This window comes from Ceratotherium simum, chromosome 7 (genome assembly GCF_057802395.1).
Source record: "Ceratotherium simum simum isolate JZ-2026a chromosome 7, ASM5780239v1, whole genome shotgun sequence".
NCBI classification, from domain to species: domain Eukaryota; kingdom Metazoa; phylum Chordata; class Mammalia; order Perissodactyla; family Rhinocerotidae; genus Ceratotherium; species Ceratotherium simum.
The window spans coordinates 17,687,541-17,708,479 of NC_141906.1; the positions used below are offsets into that span (position 1 = coordinate 17,687,541).

A 20,939-nucleotide genomic window follows, 5' to 3' on the forward strand; every position below is an offset into this window, starting at 1 on the left:
AGCGCACCACAGGACCACACCATCAACTCTTACATCTCCTTGCGAGCACATTCTCTTCTTGTCAGCAAGTTTCTAAATAAGTACCTGGCCTGGAGGGGGCTGTGCTTCCCATGCTAAGGCAAAGCCATTCTTGGCTCGATGCTGCCTTCAGGAAAGCAGAGTGCAGGTTACAACGTGGTTGATCTTCTGACTTAGTGTCTCCCTGATCAGGGCCACCAGGAGATTGCTCCTTCGTGCCCCAGAATATCATGAGCAACTGGTTTGCTCTCACCTTCAAGGCACCTGTGATATGATTCTTGCAACCAACCAGCTTTCCCTCTTTGTGTTGACCATCAGGAAGCTCAGAGCCTACTCAGAAGCTATCTAGGATCTAACAGCACGCGTTTCTGTTCAGTAACGTTTTCCTTTGATCTGAGGCTACTTTTCTGCCTTGTTTTTCCCTTTGTTATGAATTATCTACTTATTTTGAATCATCTCATTTTGGTCTTTTTTAGAAACCAGTTCGAATTCTCTAGAGGCTTGAAAAGTGAATAGCGCCTCATTTTATAAAAGGAGGAGGAAGGAGGAAATGAAGCTCCAGAGACTGACTCCCGGTCATGTCGCTGGAAGTCCGACACCTTGTCCTGGGGGCTCCGAGAGCCCCGTGATTACCTGTGGGAAATCCTCGTGTCCAAACATGGAGGCGAGGTGAGCCGCCTTCTCCTTAATGTTCTTTGTGTGAAATTCCCTGTTGGCCAAGTTCTGAGCCCTCTTCTGCAGTCAAGGTGAGGAAGGAGAAAGAAAAGCAAGATAGTGACAGAGACTGTGATGGTTACCTCCGAGAGAGAGAGAGGCGGGCTGGTCTCAGCTACCACACGTGGCAGAACGGAGACAGGGGTGAACAGATACAGAAGGAACCCCCCCCCCCCCAGGCAGGAAGGGGAGGAGGAGAGAGGGCACCCAGACACAGGCAGAGACAGGCAGGGGTGAGGCTGTCACCTGGACAATCTTGTCCTCCACTTGCTGCAGCCGCCGCAGCACCCCAGATGGGGCCAGCCCTCCCTGGCAGGTGGGAGGCAGGGCGGCAGATGGTTCTGGCCCCCCTAGCTGCAGGTCAGACTTGGCTCTGGCTCTCCAGGGCCTGCTCGGGCCCTCGCTGCCAGCGGACACTTGCTTTAGCTCCCGGAGCACATGCCCCGTCACAACCACTGGGGGGAACTGGGGGAGAGGAAAAATCAAGCTTCCTTCCCAACTGTGGCCCTTTCACTGACCCCCAACGTGAGGGATCCCCACGAGGACCAGCATAAAGGGCACCCCAGGTGCCATCTCGAGTCAGATTCCAAACTAACCTCAGGTGTTGCCTTTCCAGCACCTGCCTCAGAATCACCCGACAGCCTCCTTAACTATACAGTCTTTGGCCTCACCCCAGACCCAGTGAATCAAAACCTGTACCACCCTCGTTCTCAGTCCTAGCTGCACACTGAAATCACCTAGGGCACCTTTGAAAAAACAACCCAAGACTGGGCCCAACCCCCAGAGATTCTATCTGGGCACCAGATACAGTCACGCGCTGTATAACGATGTTTTGGTCAACGACGGACTACATACATGATGGTGGTCCCGTAAGATTAGCACCACATAGCCCGGGTGTGTAGTAGGCTATACATCTAGGTTTGTGTAAGTACACTCTATGATGTTTGCACAATGACAAAATCGTCTAATGACGCATTTCTTAGAACGTATCCTCATCATTAAGTGACGCGTGACTGTATTGGTATTTTTTACTGAAAAAAAAATTGCTCCCCTAGGTAATTCTTACACACATAGACATAAAATCCCTGCATTACATCCACACTGACCTCATTCCACCTGCACCACCAGAAGCAACACAGAATTCCTAATGCTGTGCTGTGGTCAATAACAGTGATTCTGTTCAAATTCCAAACCCAGAGATGCCAGCTGGAAAAAGCCACAGTCCATGGCTGCTAACTGCCTTCCTGTCCACTGGGCAGGTCCTCATCTACTCAGGCACCAGGGGAGGCCTTCACCACATCCCAGCCTTCCCCCTTCAGTGGTGTGCAGCCAATCGGCCACCTGAGCCCATTCCACCATCACAGCCATGTTTTCATAGATTTAATAATCAGCCTATCGAAGTGGTCTGTGAACAAAGCTAAGTGTCCCAGGGGCATCACACAGAACTCCCCATGTAGTGTGATCTGTTTTTACCAAGAGCATGTTAGTTGGTGGGTCAATACCCCTGACCGGCATGTATTTCAAGATGCTGAATACTTGGTTATTCTTACCTATCAGGGTGGTGACCTCAAGTTGTGTCTGCCTCCCCAGAGAATCTACAATCAGCCCTACTTGGGGTGCGGAGAGAGCCACTGACCCCACCCCTCTGGCTTCACCAGGACAGCGTCCACTGGAAGGAGCCCTACCTGCCTTTTCAGAGGAGGTGACGGGCTGGGTGTGGGCTCCTCCGGCGTGGGGCGGCGAGAGTGAACAGGAGAGTCAGAGGAAGAGCGCAGGACGGGCTTACCTATCCCTGAGACATGGCGTTCCTGGGAGGAGGAAGGCGGATCCGAGAGAGCAGCCGCAGGAAACGTGAAGGAAAAGGTGAGTTAGACTGAGACAGCGGAGGGAAGAGAGGGAGAGAGGCAGGGAGAGAGTGTGCAAGCGCAGAGAGAGCACCGGGCTGAACTCCTGCCAGCCCAGCCCAGCTGGGAAACTTGAACCCTGGCTCTCTGTCCATGTGAACAGCAAGTCCTGGAGTCCCCTACTCTAGGACAACGTGTGAATCCCAGGGAGGCCTTGCTTTTGGCTCAGACCTGGGGCACTGGGCGGCCACTGCCAGAGCCCATGCCAGGCCAGGGTGGCCAGCCCCAAAAGCCTCCTGGAAATGGAAAAGCTTCCTGCCCCCTAGAATGATGAGGATGCTACAGTCCTTCTGAAGGGAGTCCCCTCCTAGACATCTGGGGACTGCAAGGGACCAAGCCTCCAGAAGGGGCAATTGAGAAAAAAATTCAGAGAATTACAGATCTCAGGAAAATGGCCCCTTTGTAATAAAATCACCTGGCTTCCTGGGGAAGGCCAGTTTGTCCAGGAGGGGCATGGTCCACATCAAGACCAGGAAGACGTCTATGGAGGCCTCTAAACCCAACTAACCAAGAGCCTGTCCTCCTGAGAGGAGGAGGTGTCACATGACAGGTGTTCTCCAAAGAAAAACAAACCCCTTGTCTCAAGCTTTTGTAATGTGACAGCAGCATACCAAAGGAATTCAGGGGAGCAAACAGAACCATGCAGCACAGACCCAGAGCCAGAACCGAGAGAAGTCAGTTTGGTCTGCAGCCTGACCCGCAACATTCAGTCTCCTTCAGCCTCACGCTGACCCCGGTCAGACACGAGAGCCCTGCCAGCCTGACTCAAGGGAACTGGGAGAGGGGGGCACCATGAGAACACTGAGGAGGTGGTCACCATTCCTGTAGGCCCACATGGAGCTAAGACCTATGACTCAGTTTCCCCTAGTTTAGACAGGTCGTCTCACTATAGACTTAGCACTCTCCCAGGCAGCCAGCATCTCTAAAGCTCCCTCAAGCTGTACCATCTCATAGATGGCTGCAAACCAAGTCATAGTTGCAAAACAAAACCAAATTAGGGAAAGGATTTCTTCTCCAACACAGAACAGGCATGGACGAACTACAGTGCTCGGGCCAGATCTGGCCTGCTGCCTGTTTTGTAAATAAAGTTTTATTGGAACACAGCCCCGTGCATTTGTTTAGGTAACGTCTATGACTGCTTTTATGCTACCTCGGCAGAGTTGAGTAGCTGCAAGAGAGAGTGTATGGCCCCCAAAGCCTAAAATATTTGCCATCTGGCCTCTTTTGGAAAAGTCTGCTGACTCCTGATCTAGAAGAAGCTCGAGCCTCACTTGAGCCAGGCCTGGCTGGCATACTTGAAATCCATCACTAGCCTGAACATTTCTGCAGGCTTCTCAGTTCTAATCACAGAAAGGCAGGTCCAGCGAGGATCTGACGGGACTCACCGGCTTCAGGAGCGAGGGGTTCCGAGAGTTCTCCTCAAACTTGGCCAGCAGCTGGCTCGCCATGGACTTCACCTTGTTCTGATTCCCACCTTCTTTGCTGCTGCCCTCTTGACTGGAGCCCAGGGTCCGGCTGGAAAAGGCGGAAGGCTGCGAAGGCCAAGGCAGTGCATTGGTTGTCGGATCCCAGAACTCAGACAGCAGGGAGGTGGCCTGGGGGCTCAGGACATGGGACAAATTTCCTGAATAAGGACGCCCTCTGAGGTCTGAGGAAGTGAGGCGGAGGCAGCAGGTGATACCAATGGAGATAATGCTCACAGGAGGGACATGTCTTCCCAAAGGCAGGCACACCCAGGCTTGGGAGCCAGACAGAGTTTGAATCCTAACTCTTTCACCTCCCAGCCCAATGACCTTGGCAATATACCTAACTTCTCTGAAGTTTCCTCATCTGTAAAATGGGAGCATAACCTACTTCACATGGTGGTTGCAAAAATCAAATATAATAATGAAGTGATGAGCAAAATAGTTTTCAAAATACATCACATGGGGCCGGTCCCCTGGCTTAGCGGTTAAGTGTGTGCGCTCCGCAGCTGGCGGCCTGGGTTCAGATCCCAGGCGCACACTGACACACCGCTTCTCCAGCCATGCTGAGGCGGAGTCCCACATACAGCAACTAGAAGGATGTGCAACTATGACATCCAACTATCTACTGGGGCTTTGGGGAGAAAAAGGGGAAAACAAAAAAAAAGAGGAGGATTGACATGGATGTTAGCTCAGGGCTGATCTTTCTCAAAAAAAAAAAAAAAAAGAACTATCAAAATACATCACGTGCCTGCCAAGAGGTGAAGTGTAGGGAGGATGAAGGGGGTGTCAGTCAGGCAGCGCACAGGCTCTGAGCTTCTTTCTCCCCTCTCCTCTGCACCCCACTCCCAACTTCAACCAGTCCTGCTGTGGCTGCTATCTTTTAAAAAAAAATTTAATTTTGAAATAATTTTAGATTTACAGAAAAGTTACAAAGATAGCACAACGAGTTCCTACATACCCTTCACCCAGTTGCACCTAATGTTAACATCTGGAACAATCATGGTACTGTTATCAAAACTAAGAAATGAACACTGGCATGATATTAAACTATATATTTGATTCGGATTATAGTGGTTTCTCCACTAACGTCCTTTTTCAGCCCCAGGACACAATCCAGGATCCCACATTGCATTCAGCCATCAAGTCCTCAGTCCCCTCCCATCTGTAACTGTTTCTCCATATTTCTTTGTCGTTCATGACCATGACAATTTTGAAGGGGACTGGTCAGCTATTTTGTACAAAGTCCCTTCATCTTGGTTGGTCTGATGTGTTCTCATGACTAGACTGGGGTTATGGACTTTGGAGAAGGATCTACAGAGGTGAAGGGCCCTTCTCGTTGCTTTATTTCAGGGGACATGATATTGACATGACCTATGACTGCTGAGATGCTGGCTGTGGTGACTTGGTTATGCTGTTTTATAAAATGGAGTTCCATGTAAGATTTCTTTAGCTCATCTGCTAAAAATAAAACTTGGAAAGTTACCAGTGTTCATTGAATGCCTGTTCCCTCTTACCATAGGATCTGCTCCCATAGGCATTGCCATGTCAAGTGGGCAGTCTGCCTTCCCAGCAGACAATGAATCTCCCTCACGGAGCAGACATTCTCAAGACAACAAAGATGTGTTCACTTAGAAAGAATTCACGGGAAGAGGCATGCTATATAGCCAAATGCTGTTTTTTAAGATCCCCTAAGAGAAGCAGCCCATGGGAAACCCTGCATGCAGAGCCACTCCGATGTGTTGGAAAAACGCAAACCAGAGTGGCTCCCCACTTCAAAGTGGGAATGTGACTCTGCACATCAATATGGGCTTGAGTGCTTCTCAGACATCAATGTGCACACGAATCACCAGGATCTCCTCCCTGCAAAAGCAGATTCGGATTCAGCAGGTCTGGGTGGGCCCTGAGACTCTGCATTTCTAACCAGCTGCCAGCTGATGCCGATGCTGCTGGTTCTTTGAGCAGCAAGAATTTAGAAAGAATTATTGCTTGGTTAAATCTGACTTGTCTGCCAGCAAGACAGCTGGCCCAGAGAACAGTCCAGAGCCATCTCAGAAAGGGCAGGTGCAACCAGATTTCTTCCCACACTCTTAACTTCTGTGCTGCCATCAACAGAAACAGCACCAACACCCCCTCAAATAAACCACAGATGAAAGGCTTCCACTGAGACAAAATGTATCCAAGGGCAGCTTCTTGGGAGGAGGCAGGAGCAAACCATGGGCACTTAAGTGGAGATCCACACCCCGAAACTGGGGAACGTGATGTCTCTCCAGCCCAGTTAACCAGCCTCAGCTGCCTCCTCGCAATTCTCTCCCTATTCGCTGGCTTCTTGCTCGTACCAGAGCCGAGAATAACAGCTCTTCAACCATATAAGACAAGAGAAGTCTTTTCTGAGTCCTATAAATCAAGTATGAAGGTATCATACAATTTATCCCACGTGCCTCTGTGTCATCATTTTGACATTAGTCGGGAGGCTAGCTAAAGCTGGCACCCTACAGTTCACGGACAATCTCTATGCTTGCTTTTGTGGGATTAGAATGGCTTTTTCAAATGAAGCGTATATCTCGGGTCTCTTTAAAGAGCTGCCTGGGGAAGCAGGAACTGATACTTTCTTTTCCTGCTGATCAATTTTTCAGTAGCAGGAAAGAGATTTGTGCTTGGTTTCAACAAAGTAGCTTGTAATTTTATTCTTTCACCAGAAGGTGGCACTTGTGGGCACCGGGACATTTGCCTTAGAGACTAAAAGTGTCGAAAACACAAAAGGTAAACTGGGAGAAAAGTGGGACTGCTGGTGCCTCTTTACTACAGACTATTAATAGTGATTATATATTGATCAGCTCAGGTGCCGGCTATCATGCTCAGCATGTTATATACATCCTCTTATTTAATCTTTAAGAATCCTGCAAAGTTTCATACATTTCAAATGCATCATCTGTATTTTACAGACGTGAGCCACACCCCGGGAGGTTACGTTTCTCAAGGTTACATAACTAGTAAGTGGAGGGAGGACCAGAACCTGACTGTTTTTCTATCAAGCCAAGCTTGGAACCCAGTGGTTCATGAGAGGAAAGGAAGAACGGCCAGAGCTGCCACCGCGGTCCGGCGGGCCTGGGGCCACTGGCTTTCAGGCAACGGGCCTTTGTTTAAACTGATGCTGTGCACACGAACCTCGTCCAGGTTGTTGAAGCCTTTCCGCCTCCGTTTGTTCATGTCGTTCTCTTCGGGTTGGTGGTCCACCTGCAATGGCCAAGAAAGCCTGGTGAGCTCAGGGGCATCAAGGCTGCGGTTCCACTACAGCCCTGAGGCCACAGGGCTGGCCCTGAGCCAGCACTGGGGATGCATCCCTGCCTGCAGACAGCTGCCAGCCCAGGAGACAGACGGACGTAACTTACCCTGCACCGTGACAAATGCCATCACATTCTGTATGTCCAGGCACAGTGAAGGGAGACTTCCTCCACCTAGGGAGCCAGGGCTGCTATCAGAGGGGCGGGAATCACATCCCAAAAGATCAGGCTGAAGCATCCCAAAGCACAAAGAATCCCTGGGACATGGGCAGGGCAGGGATTGTCCCCACTGTCAGCGTGACTTTGGCTCAGAGCAGTCACAGCCAGACCTGCTGATGTCCCCCCATGTGCTGCCACGTGGAGACCATCTCCTACAAGGAGGTGGTACTGCTCACCTTACAGGCAGGGATTCTCTGGACTCAGATCAGGATTTGTCTAGGGATTTGATGGCAAATTATGCCTGCCATTCATAGCTACCAGTAAATGATATTTTATTAACTCCAAAGCAGCATCAGATACGGTCTGTCAACTACAGTGACCATACAGCCCAGTTTGCCCAGGACGGTTTTGATTTACTGCTTTTTTCCCCAGCGTAATTATTTATAGTGCTCCCTTTCACTCTCAAAACGTATCCTGGTTTAGACCATAAATCACATGGTTGTCCCACTGAGAGGCCCTTATATTCTCCTCTCTGCTGCCCGAATCTGAACATTTAAGTGCCGGGAACCCCGCTCTACTCAAGCTCATTGTGTCAACCCTGCAACGGCCACACCCACTGTCAGGCTTGTCTCCTCAAGGGAATGAGAGGGGCTGCACAGGCAGCTGATGCTTTGGGCTGGGATGCTGGGCTGGATTTAGTGCCTCCTCTGCACCATGCCCAGTAAGAGGATCCTTGACACTGGGTTAGACCTCTCTACCACCAGTCTCCAGCTGGGGCTTCTCCAAACGGCCAGCGCCCTGAGGACCATGGAGCCATCCCCACCAAGCATGTGGGGGATGGCTCCATGGTCCCCCAGAGGGGCCTTCCCTCCGCAGCAGGCCCAGATTAAATCCCAGCCCTTGTGCCACTTGGGCTGCAGTAGGAAAGGCTGCTGTCCACACTCTCCCCTCGGACCCAGGCGTACAGTCCGGCCAGCCCCACACATCCCTCCTCCCCTTGCCCAGTCGCAGGAGGATTCTTTCAGCTCCTGGTTGTTCTGAAACATCCCGCACACAGTCACTACCTACCCCGCTGCTTCCAGGGGCAAGCACCTGTTCTGAGCTCTTCCACTCCCCATCACTCCGCCCCGGCCCCGCCCCATATGTATTAGCGCCTTTTTTTTGCTTTTTAAGACAAGATCAACTGGTTTAATCATTCATATTTGTTCAACCCTTCCCTTGCCCAGGCAGCACAGAACAACAGATCAAAGGGCCCCGCCTCCCCTTCAACATTTCCCTCAGCTTCTAATAAATCATTATTCTGTGAATGGAAATGATTTCAACCCAAATGCTTGGGCAAACACCAAGAGAAACAGATGACCTTATTTTCAACAACGTTGGGTCTTAGAGGCCCAGGCTGTCTGAATGCCATGCTGGCCCGGAGACTGGAGCCTGTGAAAGTACAGGATGTCCTCCCCACCGGGAACACTTCATGCAGACTCTTAGGGTTTCTGTTGTTTTTTTGTTTCCACCTTAAATGGGGACTTGGCTTTTCCCTCAAAGAGCAACACATGTTGCTCTCTTGCATTCAGCAGCCAGGGGAGCGACTGTTCCAACAGAGCCTGTATGGATCCAAACCCAGTACTTTAGCTACAGGCGCAGAGAAAGCACTCCTGGCAGGGGTGTGCCCAGGAGCAGCGGCTAAGAAGACCCCAAAGCCTTCAGGGGGAATAAAGGAAGTGGGTGGGGCCACCCCAGCTCCTCCAATTCAGCCTGACCTTGGGACAATAACATCCAGTCTACATGGAAAGGTTAGCAACATACATACCCAAATGGCCTCTACTCTTCCTTCTGGATTTACCAAGGAATTATTGACCCTCAACCAAGAGCTCGGCTAAAACAAAAAGGTGGAGAAAACGCAAATCTAGGGGTTTACCTAATGTTTTCACATCTGCATATCTCTATTTGGGAGCCTCAGGAGCCCCATCTCCTTGGACTCTATTTGCTCTATAAAGAATTGGGTAGTACAAGGGGCCAGCCCCATGGCTGAGTGGTTAAAGTTCCACGTGTTCCACTTTGGTGGCCCGGGTTTGCTGGTTCGGATCCTGGGTGCAGACCTATATCACTCACCAGCCATGCTGTGGCCGTGTCCCACACACAAAAAATAGAGGAAGATTGGCACAGATGTTAGCTCAGGGCTGATCTTCCTCAAGCAAAAAAAAAAGGAAGATTGGCAACAGATGTGAGCACAGGGAGAATCTTCCTCAGCAAAAAAAAAAAAAAAAAAAAAAGAATTGAATACAAGAAGGGAGAAAATACTTACTGTGCCCAGTCAGAGAGAGCATGAGATTAAACAACTCACTTTCTCTTCCTATTAATTTTTTCCTGGCCTTTCACCCTAAGAACACTTCCTTATCATGATTTCCCAATGATGTGAAAGATTCTACATACCAAAAGTCATTTATTAAACTAATTGGAGTTTCCATTTAAAAAAAATCAACGACATAGATCTGCCAATCTGATCATTTATTTGATCAGCACAAGATAACCATGTTCCCATACTGCCTGACGTAATGTGATTTTAGCCGAAAGCAAACAAACTTTAGATTGTTAGCCTAGTGTAGCCAAACCCTGGAGAAATTTAGATCTGGGTCATAGTAAGAGAGATTGGCCATTGCAGGCAATGGCCTGGTTGAGTAGGGAGGCAGCCATGACATTTAGAAAGATGGCCAGTGACTCTAGCAAGAGAGATCTCTTCTTCAATGGCAGAGCAATGAGTCATGGGTTTGAGTTCTGGCACTAATTACTTCCCGGCTGTATAACCTTAAGAAAATCACCTAACTTCTCTGACCTTCTCGCCTGTAAGGTATTATATATTTAGCTCCTAAGTTGTTGTAAGGATTAATGAAATGATGTATGTAAAACACTTCTTATAATATAAAGTGTTATATGCTAGTTAGTATAATTAGAAAATCTGAATTCTAGTTCTGACTTTGACATTTACCACCTATATGACATCACAATTTAATTTCCCTACATCCAAGGTTCCCCATCTCTAAAACTAGGACAAGAATACATCCCTTGCCTTCCTCAGAAGGTAACAGGAGGGGCAAATGAGACATATACAAAACTGCTCTGTGTGCTGTGATGTGCTGCCTCGATCACGGTGCAAGACAGAACCAAGTGTTCAATCCAACTAGTTTCACTCATCTTTTCCAAAAACGAGCATCTTCATTTAATCCATATTCCCGCAGGAGAGAGACTCATTTGTGGAGCCCCTTCTACGTGCCAGAGAAGGCGCTCAGAACTACAGCACGAATCTGTTCATGTTATCTTCACAGCAATGCATTCAATGCAATGTTCATGTCATTACCATCATTTTGCAGACAAGCAAAGGACCTTTCTGAGAGGTTCGAACATGTGCCAAATCCCCAGCAGACCTAAATACGTATTTGTCTGCCTGGCTTCAAGGTGCATTCTCATCCTATAAACCAGCTCAGAATCCCAGGCTGCGGTTGTACAGAGCACAGGAGAGACAGCAGCTGACAAACCACAGGTGCAGGAGGGGCTGCGTAGGGCCCTGCACTTGCTGAGCTGGGCAGCATCAGGACCCAGTGTTCTGGACTCTCCCAAACCACCTTCAAATCTCTGAGCTGAGAGGTCCTGGAAACCTAGCAGGGAGCTTGGGCTGCTGGGTGGGTGGTTCTGTGAGAGCAGTTGAGGAAGGGGAGTGAGAGGAACTTGGGAGTTCCGCTAAAGTTCAGCTCCTCGGGCAGGGTCCTTGCTTGTCTGGTTCACTGCTCTACCCCCAGCACCGAGGAGAGAACTCAGCGTGAAACAGGCGCTCAGTAAACACATGTTGAATGAACCCACGAATGAAGGAAGCACTTTCTTACATAACACTCCCAGCTCTCTGGAAAGTGTTGTGCAGGAGGGTCAAGCAGAGGAGAGCTGGGAAGGGGGTCCTGGACTACTCAGACCAGACACGGACACGAGTCATGTTAGGTGAACTCTCCTCTACCGGGGACCAGTGCTGGAGGAGGACCTGGGTAAATATCCCAGGGCCACCGACCTGGCTTCTGGGATGGGCTTTTCATCGACAAGTGACAACTTCTGTGTTATCTGTCCTCTAAGGAGAGGACTCAGAATGGGGAAAACAAAGATGAGGTACCCTGAGTATGTAAGGAATGGAACGTGTGTGAGCACTGAAGCAGCCATAAATGCAGGCATCACCCATGTGTGGTAGGTCTAGGAGAGCACACAGGAGGACAGAGACCATGTACGCATGTTCAGATGTCACCTGCAGTGCATGGTGACAAGAGCTCTGAAGTCCTCAGGAATTGTCCCAGGCCACGACCAGGATCAGAGCCAGATCTACAGAAGCAGACCAAGGCCTTTTAGAGGAAAATATAGTCCCCAAGCTCTTCTTCTTTCCCAGGCGAGGGCCATCCAGTCTTAGAGCCAATCAATCAACCCCAGTAGGTTACCACTCAGCAGAGGGACAACCCTCTTGGTGGATGGATGGGAGAGTTACTCTCTCTAAAAGTAAACAAGGTCCTTACGGGAGGAAAAGTCTTTTATTTTGCCTGAAGTTGATCAGTCTTGCTGGGATTTGGACTTTATCAAGGTTAAGGATAAGAGAAGAATTTAACACCAACAGTGAAAACCAGGAGGCAGAGAGATTTTTAAGACTAGATCAGCAGAGAAACAATGAACCCTCTACAGATTAAGATGCTACATTGTGAACAAACGTGGGCTGCTCAATTTCCATATCAAGATGCTCCTCTGGAAGTTAGTGAGGGGGTAGGGAGGGGCAGGGAGGGATGGGGAAGGAGGTGAGATCGAATACAGATGCACTGACACGTACAGATATTGTGTGTGCGCAATAGTGCAGAATCACGCAAGCGTGGTCTAGCCCGCATCTCTAGTCCACAGGGACACGTGAGCTAAGGCACTGAGGGCTGCATGTCTAACTGCAGTGACAGCTTCTGGCTGTAACCGTGGTGGAGCCTCTGTGTGTGTGTGCAGTTTTCAGAATCTCCTGTGCAGACATCCTCCCTGTCCGTCCAGGGACAAACTGGAGAGGATTCATCACTCTTTGTTTGTGAGAAATGTTAAGACCAAAGAGCATTGCAAATTGGTTCCCCAAACGAAAAAAGTATCCAGATATAAGAAGACACATGGTCGATGGGGAGAAAGTACTTTGTGTGTGGTCTCAATCACTGCACTGGCATTGAGTGGTGGATAATATGCTGGGGTATTTCAGTGATGTCAAGGCAGAATGTGACCCAGTGGCCTTAGTAATCTGCCAACCCACCCAGAGGAAGCATTCGGTGGGTTTGAGGAGAAAGAGAAGGACAACTGATGACCACGCCAGGCACTTACTCCAATGACCAAATCTCTCTACCTATCCAAAGAGCAGGGCAGATTTTAGACATTAAATGGGGCCGTGTGAGGGATCAGATCTGTGGGTCTTCACCCCTCTCAAGACGGGCAGCCAAGGGGCACACACTAGAGGCAACTGGGCATGAGTCACAGTCATCCAGGGCAGGGCTGGGCACCCGCTCCCACTGCCTTTCCTACCAGAGCCAGCAGGAAGTGGAGCGAGGACCCAGCGGCTCTCAGAGGGCCTTACCGGCTTGCTCACAGTTGACTTTTGACCATCCCTACCTCCTGAGCCAGAGCTGGCCAGGCTGTTTCAAGTCAGTCACTCTGCAGACAGAGATATGGCAAGTGAAAGGTTTCAACATTCCTCTCAGCCCCAGCTGCGGGCTAAGTGGTGGCAGAAACTGGGTGAGTGGGGAAAGGTGCCTGGCTCAGAGAGCTTCCAGAAAGGCTGCACTGGCTTGCTGGGGCGGGGCGGGGGGTGGGGGAAGGGGGCAGCCCAAGGCAGGGGTACTTGGGCTTCTGAGGAAAAATGGCTGGGCTGGCACAGAACAAGCTGATGACGGGTCTCCAGAAGCTGTCTCTCAGTGGGACATACGATGGGCAATGCAGCCCTCATGCAGAGCCTCTGAATGGGGCAGCTCGGGGAGCCGACGGGAACAGAGCTGCTGGGTGCAGCTCAGGCTTTGGCCGCTCTGCTGAAACCCCTGGCCGACCTGCACACCTTCCTTCCTCAGCCCCAGCCCTGCTAGCCCACTCCTTCCCCTAGGACGGGAGAGACAGAGCAGTAAGTACCCCGGTCCTGGAGTTAGAGCAACTGCCACGACATTCCAGGGAACGCAGACCTCAGCGGAAAAAGTGACGGTTTTTCCCACAGCCGAGGGAAAGAAAGGAGGCCACGTGGCCCCAGCCCTACCCTCGGCGGAGGGGCTGGCAGGACGAGGCATGGCTGGACCAGGGTTAAAGTATATTGGCAACTTAGAGAGACTGAGACACATGCAGAGGCCCGCAGCCCTCTGCCAAGTGAGGGGAGTGTGGGGAGGGCTCCCTGCCCCTGGGGAGAGAAGGCAAGCTCCAGGAGAGTCCTTGCAATCTAACATCTCTAGGCCTTCATTTTTTATTTGTAAAATGAGCACATTAAGCAAGATAACTTGTATTATACCTTCACTGGAGATGTCATTATTCAAATAATATCATTTCTCATTAGGCCCCTGGTTCCCAAACTATGTACCAAGGCACCCCATGGCACCCTAGTGAACTCACAGAGGAGCCACAGGATATTTTAAATTTTCTAGGGAAACACAATGACATCTGTCATACATCTTGCAAAATATCCCTACCAAGTTATTTGGACTTAATTGATAAACAGAACTTTTAGGTATTTCTTTTGACCTAGGGGCACTGTGAAAAAAATTACTGACACTAAGGATGCCATAAGTTGGGAAAGTTTGGGAACCTCTTTATTTGGCTCTGAGCTCCTCAAAGACAAGGACCATATATTATTCATCTCTGTATATCTGCTCTCCTCCTCAAAAACAATAAAATAATTCAGGCCTAAATTTGGCATACAGTGGTCCCAATAAACAATTGTTGAGTGAATGAATAAAAACAATTAATGGAACAGAGTGTGTAAATGTAGCATCACCATACACCTCCACTAAATGGCCATTGTGTTCCTGATCTAAACTGTTTAACAAAGTGAGAAATCATCTCCTCTTCCCCACTTAGGAGGCAGAGCTAATCTGGTTTACTTTTAAAAATCCTCACCAGCGTGTCCGCTCAGTTCTCTACCACGCCCTTCCTAGAACTACTTCTGTCATTAAAGCTAGCTACACAGTGCCGGGGGGGCTGCCACAAACTCTCGATCACCAAAGTGAGATTTACTTTTGTCTTCTGCGAGCGCTCGATCTGTGCAATTTATCAGCATAAACCCTCGGAGAGCATGACATTCTCCCTTCCCCTCACCCCATCCACACGCAAAGAGAAATAAAACAAAAACCAGGCCGAAACTTACTCGTGGAGTCCTCTTCCTTGGAAACGTGAGGTTGAGATAGTGGTGAGAAATGGAGGATTTGGCCAAGCTGAGGTCAGCATTTTCTCCATAGTTTTTGCCCCAAGAATCTGTTGGGAAAGAAAAGTCTGACTAAGATTTGGATCCTGCACTGCTCCCCCGGGGCTCAGGGGTGTCACTGCTACAGGTCCCTCCAAAATAATTCCCTCACCCCAAACTGAAGACGTAAATGGCCTGGGTAGGGGGTGGAGGCAGCTCTGTCAGTGACCTCCCAATGACCGGGGCAGATCCTCAGCCCCACGTGGCCCTTGCCACACAGACCCCCTTACACACATGAGTCTGGATGTGGGGTCCACCCATCTGGCTTAGAGTCAAAGGGAAGGCCTTTCAGCCCCAGAACAGATGACACTAGTGTGAGGAGCAGCCAGACGTGGGCACAGGGCTGAGATAGCTCAAGGGACGAGCAAAATCTGGTCCAAAAGCAGGTCCTTACCCACAGGCCTCAGCGGGGTGCCCCGGAAGAGCTCGTAGAACTTGGAGAGGTACATGACCATGCTGAGCTTGTCGGGCTCCTGAGCTGACGCCATCTCCTTGCCTGTGGTCACCGGGGGGATGCCAAACTCACGCTCGGCCACGTCAAATGCCAGCTGGTTGTTCTCCACGGCGTCATCTTCGTTCAAAGAGTCAAAGTTGCTGGAGAATAGAAACAAGGGGAAGTTCAGGGAGAGGAGATAGGTGTGAAGAGCTGAGCAAACTCAGGCCATGAGGATCACTGTGGGTGACACCTGCCAGGTGTCTGCAGGGGTTCGGGGATGAGGAGCAAAGGAGCAGTGACCTCAGCCCCTGCCCCCAAAGCACCCCCTTCCCGCCATCGCCTCAGCTCCTCAGGGAGGCTCAGCCAGGAGAGGCACCAACCTCGTCCTTCTCAGTCAGGGAGGGACCAAATCAGATTTAGGCCATGATAACATCATTGCCGCCTGGGCCAAAACATCAGAAAATGATTTAAGTCTCTTTGGAAAATTTATAAGCTACTTTAAAGTATTTCCTTTACGTGGGGCCGGCCCAGTGGTGCAAGCAGTTAAGTGCGCACGCTCCGCTGCGGCGGGCCCGGGGTTCGCTGGTCCGGATCCCAGGCGCGCACCGACGTACCGCTTGTTAAGCCATGCTGTGGCGGTGTCCCATATAAAGTGGAGGAAGATGGGCACGGATGTTAGCCCAGGACCAGTCTTCCTCAGCAAAAAAGAGAGGAGGATTGGCATTGGATGTTAGCTCAGGGCTGGTCCTCCTCACAAAAAAAAAAAAGAAAAGAAAAGTATTTCCTTTACATTTTCTTCCCTTTAATTACAAAACTAATATGGGCTTCTTGTAAAAAAAAGAATCAAGTTCTGTATAACATATAAAGCAACAAGTGAGAGCCCCATCTCCTTCTCAAGGCAACCTGACTTCCTAAAGGAACCACTCGACAAGCCTTTGGTAGGTTTCTTTTGGCATTCTGGATGAATTTCCTCATGGGTGTGAGGTCACACTGCAATGATTTAAATATAACATCAACAGATGTATCATGCTTTCAACATCACAAAGTGTTTCCACAAACATAATCCGAACTTTCTAATGATCCTGCCATTATTACCAATTTATAGATGTAGAAATAAACTCAGAGAAGATAAGTGGCTTGCCCACTGGTACACAGCTAATGGATCTGGGTCTCAAATCTAATTCTCTTCACTGTAAAACCCTCACACTAGTCCCCAGAGTTAAGTCCTGCCCATGATTCTCCTGAGGGCAGAGCTCCAAGGTGCAAATGCTCAAATTTCCCAGGTGTGGTGATGGTGGGGGCACAGGGGTGAGCACAATCATGGAGCCGGGGGCACTCTTGCTCCTCACATATCAGGAACACCGATCAAACATGTTGTTGCCAGAGCAATTAGTGTAATGGGAAAAGACCAAAGGTAAAAAAAACTCAAATCGAAAATACGCAAAGAGAAATATTGAACCAAGTTCTGAAGATTCTGCATCTACAGAACAGCCCTGGTTTCCCGTCTCCAGGGTCCCCTTGGGCCGTGAGGGGCTTGGCAGGTCCATCCTGGTCCCCAGACTCACATCAGCTCAGGCCGGAAGCGGTGGATGATGGCACACAGGGCCAGGCCACTCCTCCAGGACGTGGTCAGGTCGGTGACGTTGACATGCTGGTAGCCCTCGGTCTGCTGCTGGCACCAGGTTAAGAGCTTGCTGGGTCGGATGTCTGACTCTGCAGTAAAGGGAGAAAGACCATAGTGAAGTACTCTGGGAAAATCTCAGTAGCTCCCCTCTGACTGCCACCATGGCTGGGGACCAGGAGGAATGGCACCAAGGCAAGGGGCCACGGGCACAGGTGCTGCCCACTGAGCAGGCCCCATCAAAAGCATGGCGGGAGGGCAGGATGCCGGGACAGGAAGCATGCTCTCCTGCAGCAAAGAGTCCCTAAGACCCCCTCTGCCAGGCCTCAGTTAGAGGCTAGATACACAGAGGCGAGGACGATGTGGACTCTGCCAACATCTCATCTGTGGGGAAGACAGACATGGAAGCAGGTACTGATGACACGGTGCTGCCATGGTGGAGAAGCAAGGTGCTGCGGACGCATGTGAGCAGGTTTGCCGAGTCTGCCAGGGCAGGGGAATTCGCCAAAGAAAGAGTTGTAAAGGAGGCGCATTTGAGCTGGTTCTTGATGAGCATCTAGGAATTCATCAGATAGAAGAAGGCATCCCAGGAAAACAGAAAGGACTGTGCTGTGGCAGGGAATCTAGAAAACCTGCCATGTTTGTGTGAGATGGTCTGTTATAGGGGTGACAGCGCTGGGACGTGTGGCGTGCGGAGGGAAGGGAGGAGGGGCTGGGAGGGCTGAGTTTGCCCAATGGTGGGGAGGACACAAGGTCTGGACAGCCAACGGTAGCCAGAGAGGTCTCTAAGTGGGCCAGTGATCCAAGCACAGCCAGACGGATGCTCGGGCTGTCATTCATTTAATCACCCCTTCCCTTTGCCACTTGTGCCCAGCGCTGTGCCAGGCCCTGAAAGACCAGGAAGAGTCAAGCACACGGAGCTTGTTATCCAGCTGGGGAGACAAGACCTCCACACTGGAAACAACAGGAAAAGAAAGGCAAGACCGGTGAAGTAATCCCACATCGAATCCCACTTTAACGTGCTGAGTGCTCAATGCATATTAACTCCTTCTCAATGATTCTACGATTCTACGGTAGGTGTTATCCTTGTCCTGCTGTCACAGGGGAGGAAACTGAAGTACAGAGGAGAGGCGCTGGCCAGGGTCTCACAGTTCAGACCAGAGCCAGGCTGGCTACAGGGCCTGTGCCCCCACGGCCACCAGGCAGGACCCTCCCCACAAAGACCCTCCAGTGGCCTGGCCAGGGTCCATGAGAGCCACTTACCCCGCCTGGAGAGGTTGACAGATCTCCTTAGTGAGCCCATCCTCTCGACAGGGAATTGGTGCAGCTCCTTAGTGATGTACAAATGCTTCACCTACGAGCAGAGAGATCACACGGCTGCCCACCAGGTTGCCCCCAAAGCCCAGGCTCAGGGTCTCTGAACTCAGCCCCCGCTACTCAATGTCGGCCACCCTTTTCCTCCAACACAGGAGGGCATGACCTTCAGCAAGGGAACCCAGGCAACTCAGCACATGGAGCAACAGATCCCAATTATCCACCCAGATGTGGGAGAACGCAAGTGAGAATATATGTAATTGATTATTTTAAAAATTCACAACTTTCTTTGCGCTATTGACTGAAGAGGTTGGGGGTTACGTGGCTCTGACTCAACGGGAGAAAAAATAGACTCTAGGACTGTGGATGGAAAGGACTCAATATTTGGCCAAGAAGATTCTTTGAGAGAGGTACGCTTAGCAACACAAATGTGTGACGACAAAGAAACATATGTAAACAGACGTACATATGTGGACACACACTTATATGTGTTCCATTTCTCTCCTGTGGGCCAGAGAGATGCTGACTCTATTTACTCCTATGCTTCTCCTAGAGAGAGGAATTGGTCCTGCCTTTGGGCCAAGAGGCATTGGTGGCCTCAGTCCCAGGGATGTGCCAGGATTTTAGGTGATCCCTTCCCAGGGCTCAGTACAGGGTGACCCAGATGGGGCCTCAGGAAGGACCCACCTGATGGGGCCTGACACAGTTCGAGTTGAGGTTTGGGTACCGCGTCCCCGGGTCCAGCGTGTACTGCTCAAAGTTCTTGTTGATGTTCTCTGGGGTCGTTTGAGGTAACAGCCGGTAAAGACCTTCTCTGGAGGGAGGCAGAGCCCTGGGGTCAGGGATTGCTCTTGCGGCCTCGGGCCCCCCGTCTGCCCCCTGCGTTCAGGGCTTCTTAGACACGTTTGTATAACCCCTCCCTGCAATGCCTGGCCCTCGTAGTTCTTGAGATCTGCAAAGCGGGGGAGGGTCAAAGGGGCCGAGAGGAGGCAGGGACGCAGAGGACACTCGCCCCCTCCCCGGGCAGAGGGCGGGGACGCAGAGCTGGCAGCACGGCAACCTGAGGTTTTGCTATAACCCCCACTCAGCCACGCAGCCTCCTGTGGCCTGTGCTCCATGACCACAGGCTTCCACACCGAAGATCAGCAGAGGCCTGTCCCCACCCACAAGCCCTGACTTCTCCCAGTCCACCAGCTGTCACAGCCACGTGGCCGGCAGCAGGGGTCTGGGAGGAAGCCCAGGATCTCCGCAGTGGAAGAAGCCTGGTTGGTCAGAGAACCAGCCTCCAGCAGGGTGGACTCAGCGCTGCAATGAAGGCCCCTCTAAATAAATCTCTTCTGGCCCCTGAGCAGTGCCAGGAACCCCAACTTCAGGGCCCCCCAAGATGAAGATTTCTCTTTGGCATCCAGGGCCTAAGGTCGTAGCCCCCAGAGAAAGTCACTGAAGGAGGTAGATCATGGTGGAGAAAGTTTCCTCGGGGACCCGGATGATCAAATCAGGCCACATGTGAGAAGGCAGATGAGAGGGGACAGAGGCTCCAGGTTCACCCAGGAGCTGCCTGAGGGCCAGCCTCGCTCCCTCTCCCGCCTGAGCCTTTCACCCGGCCCTGCCCCCAGCTGGGAGCCCAGCTGTCGACCCTCACCTTTCAGCCAGCAGCTCCAGGGGAGGAGTGCCCTGGTCCCAGCCCTTCACCATCCACGCCGTGTCAAAGGCTGCCAGGAAGCCGCGGGCACAGCCTGTGCCCATGGGCCAAAACGGCTGCAAAAGAAAACATGCAAAACCCCAGCTGATTCTAACCAGTCCCAGGCTGCTCTCCCACTCTGTCCAGCACTGCTGATCACCAGGCCCATGCAAGGCACTGGCAGGACAGAGAGGCAACATGGCAGCCCACTAGGATTCACCACAAACACAGAGACCTGTAGCATAAAGTCATACATAAAGGGTGCTATGACACAGGGACAGCAAAATGCTCTGGGGCTCAAAAAAGTCAGAGGCAAATTCCCACCCTGGGGGAGAGGGATGGAAAACGGGGCATGCTTCATACAAGAGTGGCACTTATGCTGATTTTAAAGAATGGATAGGATTGTGATCTTGATCCATTCAGGAATAGCGTGGGCAAAGGCTTAGTGGCTGAACCTCATGGAAGAACAGCCCGTCTGGCTGGGCTAGAACAGAGAGCATGGGAGGAGAGAGACAGCTGAGAAGGGGGACTGTGACAGAAGTACTTAACCAAGGAGCTTAGGTTAGAGTCCACACGCCATGGCGAGCAAGGAGTGACTCACCGAGCTAAGTTCTAACTAAACTGTCCCATGTGCACCCACAGCGTCGTTTGGAATTTGACTCTTACTTGTGACAAATACACAAACATTTTTTAGTTAGTGCTTACATTAAAGATAAAAATTTATCCCTTCTGAAAGCAGTCACTTAATCTAAGGATCCTTGTACTTGTAGATTTTTCTGGGAAGAATTTTGAGCAGGGAGGCCATGAGCGGAAACTGGACTTTGTGGCGCACACACTTTTCTCGCATCCTACACAATCTCCATATTGAAAG

The 20,939-nt window shown here is 50.7% G+C and overlaps 1 protein-coding gene across 10 annotated transcripts in view; it reads right to left on the minus strand.

Annotated features, from left to right (window-relative positions):
• The window catches only part of MICAL2 (microtubule associated monooxygenase, calponin and LIM domain containing 2), a 223,622-nt gene that overhangs the window by 101,005 nt on the left and 101,678 nt on the right, over nucleotides 1-20,939 (minus strand). For 9 of the 10 annotated variants that reach the window (XM_087433205.1, XM_087433201.1, XM_087433204.1 and 6 more), the window contains 8 exons: nucleotides 20,030-20,145; nucleotides 19,075-19,201; nucleotides 18,337-18,427; nucleotides 17,018-17,165; nucleotides 15,411-15,610; nucleotides 14,921-15,027; nucleotides 7,268-7,336; nucleotides 4,022-4,168 (listed from right to left, as the gene is read on the minus strand). In XM_087433205.1, coding sequence (XP_087289331.1) covers nucleotides 4,022-4,168; nucleotides 7,268-7,336; nucleotides 14,921-15,027; nucleotides 15,411-15,610; nucleotides 17,018-17,165; nucleotides 18,337-18,427; nucleotides 19,075-19,201; nucleotides 20,030-20,145 — 1,005 coding nt within the window. Of the gene's footprint in view, nucleotides 1-651; nucleotides 754-978; nucleotides 1,198-2,417; nucleotides 2,541-4,021; nucleotides 4,169-7,267; nucleotides 7,337-14,920; nucleotides 15,028-15,410; nucleotides 15,611-17,017; nucleotides 17,166-18,336; nucleotides 18,428-19,074; nucleotides 19,202-20,029; nucleotides 20,146-20,939 lie in introns of all 10 variants that reach the window. The other variant, XM_087433207.1, reaches the window with a different exon arrangement.